Here is an 11,515-nt window from a genome sequence, read left to right as displayed (position 1 = left end):
AAAGTATTTCATTAACCTTTTGTGGGTTCTGCCACATCTGGAATAATAGGTCAGGAGACAGATGCAGCTGGGAGGGACACTGATAATCCATGGTCCAATTCGAACTTCCACAGGTTTTAATGATAGCATTTAGGGTTTACTGTGGTACTGGATCGTTTCATTTCTCCCACTCAACGTTAATCCTTCCTTTTTAATCCTGACACAGTCTCTCTTCGCATATTCTTCACTATCCTTCTTTCTTCAACTGAACGCTAGTAATATAAATTTAATGAAAACAAATTGGTAACAACTTCACAAGCTTTTGTGAGAAGGAAATAAGAGCGCTGATAAGTCCCACTGCCAAGTCTAAGGAAACACAGCATAAGCAATGGGTGGGGGGAATGTTGTGTTGTTTTTCAGTTCTCTCACAGCTCCAAAAATTGATTCTCTGAGACTGCTGTTCAGTTGGGGAATCAGAAGTATTATTCGCTCCACTGCCACCACACAGGGACTTCGTGATTCCTATTACTACAAACACTCTTAGAGCTGCTGGACTCAGTTATTTCTCCCCTCATGCAGCACAAACATTTGTATATGCTCTAGATACATATTTTCAAAAGACTCATTCTTTACTATACCACACCCAACATCCTCTGTCAGGGCAAATAGAGGTAATGCAATTTACCAAATACCTATACTCATAACTAATAGGAAAGCAGGAAAGATGACAGAACACTAATAAAATGTGTGATGTTTTGTTGTTGTTGTTGTTTTTAGAGAAGTGTCAGTAAGGAAAATAATTTTTAGATTTGGCACATTTCCAGCATTAATAATATTTGCACATTTTTTTTCAGTAGAAGAGCAGTGTCAAAGGTCTATGGCATCATAGACTTGTTTTATTAAAATTTTAAATTCTATACCAAATTACTGATTTCCTTGATATCTGGGTTTGGCAGTGTTCCCACCGTAGAGGCCTCAAGGAGTTCAGAAACTTTTCAATAGGCCATAGAAGGAGAGAATGAATAAACATGTGGCTATGTGGCCTATAACATTGCATATTGTTAATTCTACTTATAGGCTTATTTTCAAAAAAGTTTATTACCTTCTTTGAGTCAGAATCTATTTTATTTAAGTACCACTGTCCTTGGTAATCTTGACTAGAAAACATTAAGCTGTTTTTTAAACAAGTAGGTACTATGATCTCCCATAGAAATTTGCCTCTGTTAGTATGTTTTGTGACTTTAGAACATGGCCAGTGGTGGGAAGGCGGGGGTGGTGTTCCTCCTCCCTTATTTACCCTTCTTCTTCCAGTGCCAGTGTCTCCCTGCAGAAACCCCTTTGCTGGGCTGCCCTGGGTGTCTGTGCATGCCCAGCAGGCACTGTCCTTCCCCACCCTGCTCCCACCTCTGTGCAACACTCCTCCCCAGCCCCACCCTGGAAGAGGCACATTTTTATACCACCATCACCTTGGCATGAAGCAAAGGACTTCCCAGTCTGGAAGAGAAGTGATTGTCTCCACTTACAAATGAAAACTGGTTCATTAAATGCAGAACACAACCCCTCCAGTTAGATCTCAAGATTCAGTAGAAAAAATGTTCAAAATCATTAGCCATCAGGGAAATTCAAATCAAAACCACACTGAGATACCACCTTATGCCAGTTAGAATGGCAAAAATTGACAAGGCAGGAAACAACAATTATTGGAGAGGATGTGGAGAAAGGGGATCCCTCCTACATTGTTGGTGGGAATGCAAGTTGGTACAGCCACTTTGGTAATCAGTGTGGAGGTCCTTTAAAAAGTTAAAAATTGAGCTACCCTATGACCCAGCCATTGCACTACTGGGTGTTTACCCCAAAGATACAGACATAGTGAAGAGAAGGGCCATATGCACCCCAATGTTCATAGCAGCATTGTCCACAATAGCTAAATCATGGAAGGAGCCAAGATGCCCTTCAACAGATGACTGGATTAAGAAGATGTGGTCCAGGGGCGCCTGGGTGGCACAGCGGTTAAGCGTCTGCCTTCGGCTCAGGGCGTGATCCCGGCATTGTGGGATCGAGCCCCACATCAGGCGCTTCTGCTGTGAGCCTGCTTCTTCCTCTCCGACTCCCCCTGCTTGTGTTCCCTCTCTTGCTGGCTGTCTCTATCTCTGTCGAATAAATAAATAAAATCATAAAAAAAATTTAAAAAAAAAAAGAAGATGTGGTCCATATATCCAATGGAATATTACTCAGCCATCAGAAAGAACGATTACCCAACATTTGCAGCAACATGAACGGGACTGGAGGAGATTATGCTAAGTGAAATAAGTCAAGCAGAGAAAGACAATTATCATATGGTTTCACTCATTTATGGAACATAAGAAATAGGAAGATCGGTAAGAGAAGGAAGGGAAGAATGAAGGGGGGGTAAACAGAAGGGGGAATGAACCATGAGAGACTATGGACCCTGGGAAACAAACTGAGGGCTTCAGAGGGGAGGGAGGTGGAGGAATGGGATAGACTGGTGATGGGTATTAAGGAGGGCACGTATTGCATGGAGAACTGGGTGTTATACGCAAGTAATGAAACATGGAAGTTTACATCAAAAACTAGGGATGTACTGTATGGTGACTAACATAATATAATTAAAAAATATTATTAAAAAAAAGGGGGGGGGAATACTGATTTCCTTAAGGGAGTGCCCGACCCGCGGTAGAGGGAGCGGCTCTCGGGCTCCAGCACCGTGGACAGCGCCCGATGCCTGTGGCTGACCAGAGCCACCCGCCCCGCGGGCACCCTAGAGCCTGCTACTCACTGCAGCGCCCTGCAGAGGGAGGGATTCCTCATCACACACCGGAGGGCCAGGTCGGACCCTTGACCGGCCTGCCAGTGTTTGGGAATGGATCTGATCCAGAGGGGGAAACCGTGAGCGTGGGAAGACTTAACTAATGGTGTGGCAAGGAGCGCACTCATTCCGAGTATTGTGAAAAGTGACACAAGAAGATGGGGCCCCCCAACAGACAGAATGGCTGAGTTTAATGCTTCAAGTTTTCCATTTCCTTCCACAGGGCTTTGTTTTAAAAATAACAAAATGAGGTAAATAAGTTAATGTATGTACACGTTATAAACATTGCGTCGGGTTGCGGCGGCAGCAACTCAAGTTGTTAGAGACAAAGTTGCTGCGCGGTGACTCGAGGTCAGCCACCTGCAACCTGAGCAGATGTGTCGTCCTGAGGAGAATTCGAGCGCTGTTGGTGGAATGGGGTCTAGAAGCATTTGCGGTGGACGATGGATGGGCCGGCCTCGTCGTACTCCTGCTTGGTGATCCACATCTGCTGGAAGGTGGACAGCGAGGCCAGGATGGAGCCGCCGATCCACACCGAGTACTTGCGCTCAGGTGGGGCGATGATCTGCAAGACAGTGAGCGCGTCAGGAGGGCGAAGCCCGCACCCCGGAGCCCACGCGGGGGCAGAGGCGCGGGCCGCCGCCCACCTTAATCTTCATGGTGCTGGGGGCCAGCGCCGTGATCTCCTTTTGCATGCGGTCAGCGATACCGGGGTACATGGTGGTGCCCCCCGACATGACGTTGTTCGCGTACAGGTCCTTCCTGATGTCGATGTCGCACTTCATGATGCTGTTGTAGGTGGTCTCATGGATGCCCGCCGACTCCATGCCTGGGGGCCGCAGGGAGGAGCGTGAGCCGGCGGGGGGCGACCCGGGGGACGGGCGGGGACGCGCGGGGACGGGCGCGGTCCCAGGGCTCCCGGGGAGGCCGGCGAGCGGTACTCACCGATGAAGGAGGGCTGGAAGAGCGTCTCCGGGCAGCGGAAGCGCTCGTTACCGATGGTGATGACCTGACCATCGGGCAGCTCGTAGCTCTTCTCCAGGGAGGAGGAGGAGGCGGCCGTGGCCATCTCGTTCTCGAAGTCCAGGGCCACGTAGCACAGCTTCTCTTTGATGTCGCGCACGATCTCGCGCTCAGCTGTAGGGGGCAGGGGCAGGAGAGGAGCGCTCAGTGTAGGGCCCCGGGGCCCGCGCGCCACCCAGCACGCCCGGGGTGCCCGGAGCGCCGCGCACCTGTGGTCACGAAGGAGTAGCCACGCTCAGTGAGGATCTTCATCAGGTAGTCGGTGAGGTCGCGGCCGGCCAGGTCCAGGCGCATGATGGCGTGCGGCAGGGCGTAGCCCTCATAGATGGGCACGTTGTGGGTGACGCCGTCGCCAGAGTCGAGCACGATGCCTGCGCGTGGGGCAGGGCGGAGGACACGGCGGGGAGTGAGCGGGCGCCAGTCGGCCGGCGCCGGCTGCGGGCGGGAGCGGGGGTTGGGGCCGGGGCCGCGCGCACTCACCGGTGGTACGGCCGGAGGCGTAGAGGGACAGCACGGCCTGGATGGCCACGTACATGGCGGGCACGTTGAAGGTCTCAAACATGATCTGGGTCATCTTCTCGCGGTTGGCCTTGGGGTTGAGGGGGGCCTCGGTGAGCAGGGTGGGGTGCTCCTCGGGGGCCACGCGGAGCTCGTTGTAGAAGGTGTGGTGCCAGATCTTCTCCATGTCGTCCCAGTTGGTGATGATGCCGTGCTCAATGGGGTACTTCAGGGTCAGGATACCTCTCTTGCTCTGAGCCTCGTCGCCCACGTAGGAATCTTTCTGGCCCATACCCACCATGACGCCCTGCGGAGCGGAGACACCACGCCCACGTTACCGAGGCTCAGAGAGGCACGGGGCCTGGCTCCACGGGGACCCCGGCCCGGACCCCTCCGCCGAGAGGCAGCCTGACCTGGTGGCGAGGGCGGCCCACGATGGAAGGGAACACGGCCCTAGGGGCGTCGTCGCCGGCGAAGCCGGCTTTCACCAGGCCGGAGCCATTGTCGCACACGAGGGCGGTGGTCTCGTCTTCGTCACACATGGTGTCTGATTTCTGCAAAGGACAGGAAGGCCGTGGAGACACACGGCGCGTCAGCACAGGAGGCCCCGCTGGCCCGAGAGCCCTCCCTTCCTGGGGACTGACGGACACCCCCAGCCCGGATCCGCGCTCAACCGGCAAGGGAGCAGCCAAAGGGACCCGTCCCGAGCCTCGCTCCCCAGGCTCAGGGCTGCGCTGCTACGGGGAGAGGGGCACAGGGTCGTCGCGACCACATGGAGAATTTCTCCACCCCGGGAACCCCAGCACAGGGTCCGCCGAGACCTCTCTGCCTTCGCTGCAGGCTCCCCGCTGCAGGAGCCAGGCGCTGGCGCCCACCCTCTCCGCGCCTAGGCGGCCTCACCTAGGAGGTGAGGACTGGCGATACCTGCTAGCTGGGCAAGCGTGCCGGTGCAAGGACCTGCCCGTGGGAGGGGCTTTGGTGCTCCATACAGGGAGGATTGGCCCATTCCGGACCCTCCTGAGGCACCTTTTCGCCTGATGGCCAACCCAGAGAATTGTGGCCCCTGCTGCTCTTTGGCTCTGTCCTTCGTTGGGAGGGTATTGCCCTTGCGACGACGAAAGCAAAACCTTTAATCTACCTGGCACACACTAAACGCCAGGTAGCGGAGCCCAAGGGGCTGGGGATAAGTTTGGAGACGTTTCCAAACACTGTGTCGTGACTCCTCTATAAAGCGCGTGTGGCTCTGAGGACCCAGACGCAGGGGGCGGAAAGTAGGCCTTGGAGCTGATCAAATGAGTCGGTTGGGTTCTACCCCTGAGTTCTCCAGGCTCCCCTCGGTGGTACCCTGTCACCTTGTCCCCCTGTCCTATTGTTCTCCTGTACCCGGTCCCCTCCCCCACTCCCGCCCTACCTGGGCGGGTGGCTACACCTGTTGCTCTCCGGCTCGGGCCCCGGTCGCCGCGGGAGGGAAGCGAGGCTTCTCTCGGCGCTGTCCGCTGCGGTGGCCGCTGGTCCTCGCGCTCAGGTTTTATATAGCCCGCGGGCGTCCCCCCCGCGCCGCCCCGCAGGAATGTCGCTCCCCTTCTCGAGCCATATTTGGGTGTTGGGCACTAGAGCCCCCTCCCCCAGCCGGCTCGCGGCCTGGGCCCCCGCCCGGGTCCCCTGAGCTGACCAAAGAAGGAGCGGCCTGGCCCGAGCCCAGGTAACGCGGGCCGGGCCGTATATGGAGAGTCTCCCCGGCTGGTCGGCCCCTTCCGACCCGGCCCAGTTGCCCGCCCGAGGGGATGGGGTGGGGCAAGGGTCACCGCGCGCGCCAGTGGGTGCGAGTGTGCGCCTGCGCTCCCGGAGCTGCACCTGTCTGAAAGGCCTCTCCACCCCGTCCGCTGTGCTCGCACTGGGCGCTCGGAATGGTGCCTCCCACATTTCAACCCTTCTTTGGGTTTACTCAGATCCCCAAAACCCCACGCGCGGCTACAGGGAGGAGGGAGCCATGTCCCAGTGGTGGGACAAGACGGGGGAGCAGTCACACCGGTGTCCCAGAAAGCGGAGGAAGCAGACCGTCCCCCGCCAGTGAACTTCATTTCTCCTCTCCACCCCTGAACTCCCCAATTCACAGGGCTGACCCAAGTCGGCCCCCGCCCCCACCTCGGAGAGGGCCACCGGCGGCGGGAGGGCGCGCAGCTGTCGCGGGTCAGACAACTGGCGGCGGGACGAGAGGCCGGAGAGGCGGGGAGGAGGAGGAGGAGGCGGCGCAGGGCTCCCGGGGACAGCCCGGGTCGGCGGCTCTGGCAGCGCCTGGCGCAAAGCCAGGGCACCCGGAGCTGTTCGCCTGTGACGCGCAGCGCACCCGGACGTTCATGAAGGGAGTGAATTTGGGGGGTGTTCTCTTTCTCCCGGACTGACCTGGTGGGGTCGTTAGTGGGGCTAAGAGTGTCGCTGTCCTGGGACTGAAAGGCAAGGGCCACCACCCACGACCCAGTGGTGGAATGGGTGAAGCGCCCTTACTAAATGAAACCTTGCCCGACCTTCCTCCCAGTAGAGAGGACAAGGACATCGCACTCTAGGATGGGTAACAATTTTTCCTTCTGCAAAGGCTGAACGAACTCATCTTTATATTTAGAGGGTGATGCCTCGCCAAGGCCAGGCCGCTTCCAGTCCACCTTGGAGAGACACCATCCCAGGGGCTGCTGAAGCCGTTCTATTTATACCACTGATACATGGGGATATGCCTTTCAAATTTTCTAGAAGGATTTGGATCTACTTATGGTAACGTGGAGTGAGGGTCAGAGGAGGTTATCCAGTTGGTGCCGGTCTCACATTTTCTCTTTTTTTGGCGGGGGCTGGGGGAACATGCGCAGTCCTAACCCCGTTGTAGAAGGCACAAGGAGACACGGTCTTCTGTGATGAACTCAGTGACATGCTTTGAGGGGGTACATCAGTGATCTGGTACAAGTAAAATGGAATCATTCATTTTTCTGATGTGCTTAAGTGTTCTCAAAATAGTTGAAACTCACATTTGGTAGTGGAACTGGACAGCTGGGACAGGTGGGAAATCTCTGGAGGAGGAGCAAAGACGCACATGAAACCCTGCTCCGTAGCCCACATCATGGCAGCTCCTCCTAAAACCATCAGTCAATTAAAGAGCAGTTTGGTTTAGTACTGGGCTTACGTAGTGAGTGTGAAGGGTCAGCTAAAAGCTACTGTGGTTTTTGTATTTAGCTTTTTCAATTATTTTAGAGAATGAGTGACTAAACTACATTTCATTTTTAATACCTCATGTCCTGCTGTCAGTGGGTAGTGAAGAGACTAGAAAAGAAATCAACTGGCAAATGCACTATCGGTACAATATAAAGGGAAAAGCTTAAATTTTGGCCTGAAAGTAGGAAGAACACCTAAGAATTTGATATTTTAAAGGGGAACGGGGTTGTCAATATTTTCCAAAACTCCTGCTCAGTGCAGTCCCTCTCTTCTATAGCAAGCTTTTCTAAGCCCAGAGTCTGAGCATCAAACACACAAGAAAACCCTCAGGAAGAAAGAGACTGGCTAGTACCGCAAACCTGGGGCGGGGGGGCGGGGAGACAGGACGCTGAGAACACGGGCCAGACAGCTGCTTTCTGCCCACGGTTGGGGCTGTTTAAATAGTCTCTGACAGGTCACTATGGGGCCACCCAGTCCATTCTGGTCTTGTTGAATTCTCATTGGCCTAGGGAACAGACCTAACGGGCGAGTGGAAAAACTGTCTCCATACATGTACACTTTTGGGGAACACACCAGTGCCCGGCTCTTGCCTGATAAGCGGGTGACTGCCTGCATACCTTTTTGAGAACTATCACGAAGTAAAGCTTGGCCATGTAGGGTATGCTCGAGAGACAGTGCCTGCTTCTAAGTTTTCGGGTGCAGCGTGGCTGCTGCAACTCTGACACCTTGTGCCGCTTCTCGGCTGTGGGTTCACAGCTGCCTCCTCTGCAGCCCTATACCGAGCTCCTCATAAGCCTGCATGCCCCACTCTCACCGGGTCTAAGCCTTCTATCGTTTCCTATCGATTCAAATATGAATTCAGGGGCACCTTCGGCTCAGGTCATGGTCTCGGGGTCCTGGGATTGAGCCCCGCGTCAGGCTCCCTGCTCGGCAGGGAGTCTGCTCCTTCTCTCTCTCTCTCTCAAAAAAAAATCACAAATATGAATTCATAAAACACTTTTTATGCTTTCACACTGTTAAAAGCATGTAGGCTTTTAACTATTAGGAGGTAAATAAGATAGGTACTAGTCATTCAGTTTTAAGAATCAGAACAGCAAGGCTCAATGAGCTAGACCACACTCCCAAGTCTCACAGCTGGGGCTTGGGTGACTCTCTCTCCCACCAGGAGTGGTCAGGGCAGGGTGGGAACTGCTTTCTACCTTCCTTTAATCCTCCCCAACACTTGGTTTGGTCCTGGAAACAACAGATCCTCAAGGGATCTTTTCCAACGAGGGGACAAAGACATCCTGCAATGAAGTCATGGCTTCTGCCTTGGCCATCTCTATGGGCCTAATTATTCCACTGGAGCCATCAGCCCTCTGGTCCCCACGCAACTACCTCCTCATGTCCAGCATAATAAGTGGGTTAAAAGCTTGCACTTTGCAGTGAAGTATTTCTGGGTGTACCCTCCTCCCCTTCTGACTGGGTAAGTGACCTTGGATAGCTCACTTCAAGAAAGACTCCATATTCTCAGCTGAGGATACTACCTATTCCTTAACACTGACGTGAAGATTAAAACTAGGTAAGTGCCTGGGACATAAACAATAAATAGCACAGTATCTTTCTTCCGAGTGTTCGGAGGAGGTGAGGGGGTGAGATGGTAGAAGAGGAGAGCAAAGGACATTCAAAATTATTAGATTGTTTGCTAAACATGTCAACATCATCACAAACTGAACAGGAAGTCATGTAATTTTATAGGAATTTGGAGTGCACACAGATTTTTGTACAAAAATTTATTCTAGTATTATCTAAAATGGCAAAAATAAATTAAAAAACCCAACCCAAACCCAAATGATTAATTCAAGTGTTCAGATCGTTAAGGAGGCAGAGAACAATTAAATAAAGCATGGCACAGCCACACAGTTATTAAAAAATAGTATCTTGAAGAATCGTGAAGACATGCATTCTTGAAGGGGTGGAGTGTTTCTTGAGGGTGTGAAAAAAATCTTAAGTTAGATATTACAATGATTTGTGGCCCCCAGAAGCAAAGCACATAAACAAAATATACAGAATAGCCGCAGTATTACACTTTCGGGGGGGATGGGGTGGAGTGATTAGGACAAAACTGTGTAGAGTCCTCAGGAATGACAATGGGAAAAAGACTGGGAGACACTGGCTTAAGGATATATGGAGATGCTCACAACATACACCAGGTTACAGAATACACAGTGTGCACAGTCCCAAACAGTCCAAGATACATGGCGCTTTTTAAAAGTTTATTTAAGGAATCTCTACACTCAACATGGGGCTCAAACTCATGACTCTGACATCAAGAGTTGCATACTCTTCCAATTGAGCCAGCTGGATGGCCCTAACATACATTTCAAACTGAAGCTATTTCTAGCTGGTGGGATTACAGGGCTTTATCTTCTTCCACATACTTTTTTAAAAAATAGGTTTCGCATTTTCTACAGGTTTTTGTTTTTAATTTTAGAATTAATTAGGGCACCTGGGTGGCTCAGTTAACTGTCTGCCTTTGGCTCAGGTCATGATCCCAGGGTCCTGGGACTGAGCCCCATGTGTTGGGATCCCTGCTCAGTGCGGGGGGTCTGCTTGTCCCTCTGCTCCTCCCCCACTCATACTCTCTCTCAAATACATGCATTCTCCAAATTAAAGGTCTAGGAATACGCAGGTGGGACTACATTAATATTTCTGTAGTTACCAACCTCAACATGTACAAATATGCTGGATTACAACAGATTAAGAAGTGAACCTGATGACATTACGGTGTGGCTTTCCTTCCATTCCTGTTCTCAGAGAAAGCAATCGGCCTCAAAGGAGAAACGTGCTGCACACTCTACCTGCAGCCTCGGGTGCCTGGTGGGCGATACGCTTCCGGACTCTGATTCAGACCCCAAAGTAAAAGAAACAATCCAGTTGTGAAGTTTTCTTCAAAAATGAAATCCCTACAATGAAGGGTATCAGTAGCCTTTTATTTCACTGGGATTTCATTTCAGCAAGTCCCTTACGTGTACCTCCAGTTCTGCCTTCATCCTTGACACATGCACAATTTTTTTTTTAATACATTTGAGAGGGAGAGACAGAGAGTGCACAAGCAGGGGGAGAGGCAGAAGGAGAAGCAGACTCCCCACTGAGCAGGGACGCCCCCCCCCCACCATGCAGGGCTTGATCCCAGGACCCTGAGATCAAGACCTGAGCCAAAGGCAGACGCTTAACCAACTGAGCCACCCAGGTGCCCCATATTCACAAATTCTTAAAACATACCAGCACACAAAGCTGGCTGCTCACTTTCAAAAACACGTTATTGTTGGGGCGCCTGGGTGGTTCACTCCTTCAGCGTCTGCCTTCAGCTCAGGGCGTGATCCCGGTGTTCTGGGATCGAGCCCCACATCAGGCTCCTTCTGCTGGGAGCCTGCTTCTTCCTCTCCCACTCCCCCTGCTTTTTTTTCCCTCTCTCGCTGTCTGTGTCCAATGAATAAAATGTCTAAAAAAAAAAACCAAACAAACAAACAAACAAACAAAAAAACATTATTGTTTCATTAAATCAAGGTTGCAGGGGCGCCTGGGTGCCACAGCGGTTAAGCGTCTGCCTTCAGCTCAGGGCGTGATCCCGGCATTCTGGGATCCCCACAGAGGCTCTTCCACTATAAGCCTGCTTCTTCCTCTCCCACTCCCCCTGCCTGTGTTCCCTCTCTCGCTGGCTGTCTCTATCTCTGTTGAATAAATAAAATCTTTAAAAAAAAAAAAAAAGGCTGCAAGCTGTGACTTAGAGAAAAGCAAAGACAGGAGTGGAAAAAAACTTTCCCAAGTCAGTAGAATTTCTCTTTCCTTAGAAAACATGGTCATCTTTATAATGTGTCTTTATCAATTACTCAATTTATATAAAAATCAATTCTTTGATAAAGACTATGTTGTGAAATTTTTAAAAATTTAGAAAAATTATTCAAAACCTTCAGCCTTAATTTTACTATTACTGATTTTTAAAAACCC

General features: G+C 51.6%; 1 protein-coding gene across 2 annotated transcripts; it reads right to left on the bottom strand.

The window, feature by feature from the left end:
* Window positions 1–2,975: 2,975 nt before the first annotated feature.
* Window positions 2,976–5,861, bottom strand: ACTA1 (actin alpha 1, skeletal muscle). Of its 2 annotated transcripts, none has more exons than XM_034662529.1 (7): window positions 5,757–5,861; window positions 4,741–4,881; window positions 4,310–4,634; window positions 4,039–4,200; window positions 3,752–3,943; window positions 3,454–3,635; window positions 2,976–3,371 (listed from the first exon to the last, which is right to left on the bottom strand). In XM_034662529.1, the coding sequence occupies exons 2-7, from the start codon at window positions 4,867–4,869 to the stop codon at window positions 3,228–3,230; spliced, it is 1,134 nt and encodes a 377-aa protein (XP_034518420.1). In that variant the 5' UTR covers window positions 4,870–4,881; window positions 5,757–5,861; the 3' UTR covers window positions 2,976–3,227. The 2 variants fall into 2 exon arrangements, with proteins under 2 accessions (XP_034518420.1, XP_034518419.1); XM_034662528.1 differs by having other exon boundaries at window positions 5,739–5,847.
* Between the last annotated feature and the right edge of the window lie 5,654 nt (window positions 5,862–11,515).

Source organism: Ailuropoda melanoleuca, chromosome 6 (genome assembly GCF_002007445.2).
Source record: "Ailuropoda melanoleuca isolate Jingjing chromosome 6, ASM200744v2, whole genome shotgun sequence".
NCBI classification, from domain to species: Eukaryota; Metazoa; Chordata; class Mammalia; order Carnivora; family Ursidae; genus Ailuropoda; species Ailuropoda melanoleuca.
This window is presented reverse-complemented; position numbering and strand designations above follow the sequence as displayed.

Excerpts from the sequence above, each read along its gene's own strand:
- ACTA1 (XM_034662529.1), bottom strand. The coding sequence starts at position 4,869 with ATGTGTGACGAAGACGAGACCACCGCCCTCGTGTGCGACAATGGCTCC. Across the intron at positions 4,635-4,740 it reads TGGGCCGCCCTCGCCACCAG|GGCGTCATGGTGGGTATGGG; the intron begins GTCAGGCTGCCT and ends TCCGCTCCGCAG. Across the intron at positions 4,201-4,309 it reads CGCCTCCGGCCGTACCACCG|GCATCGTGCTCGACTCTGGC; the intron begins GTGAGTGCGCGC and ends CCCCACGCGCAG.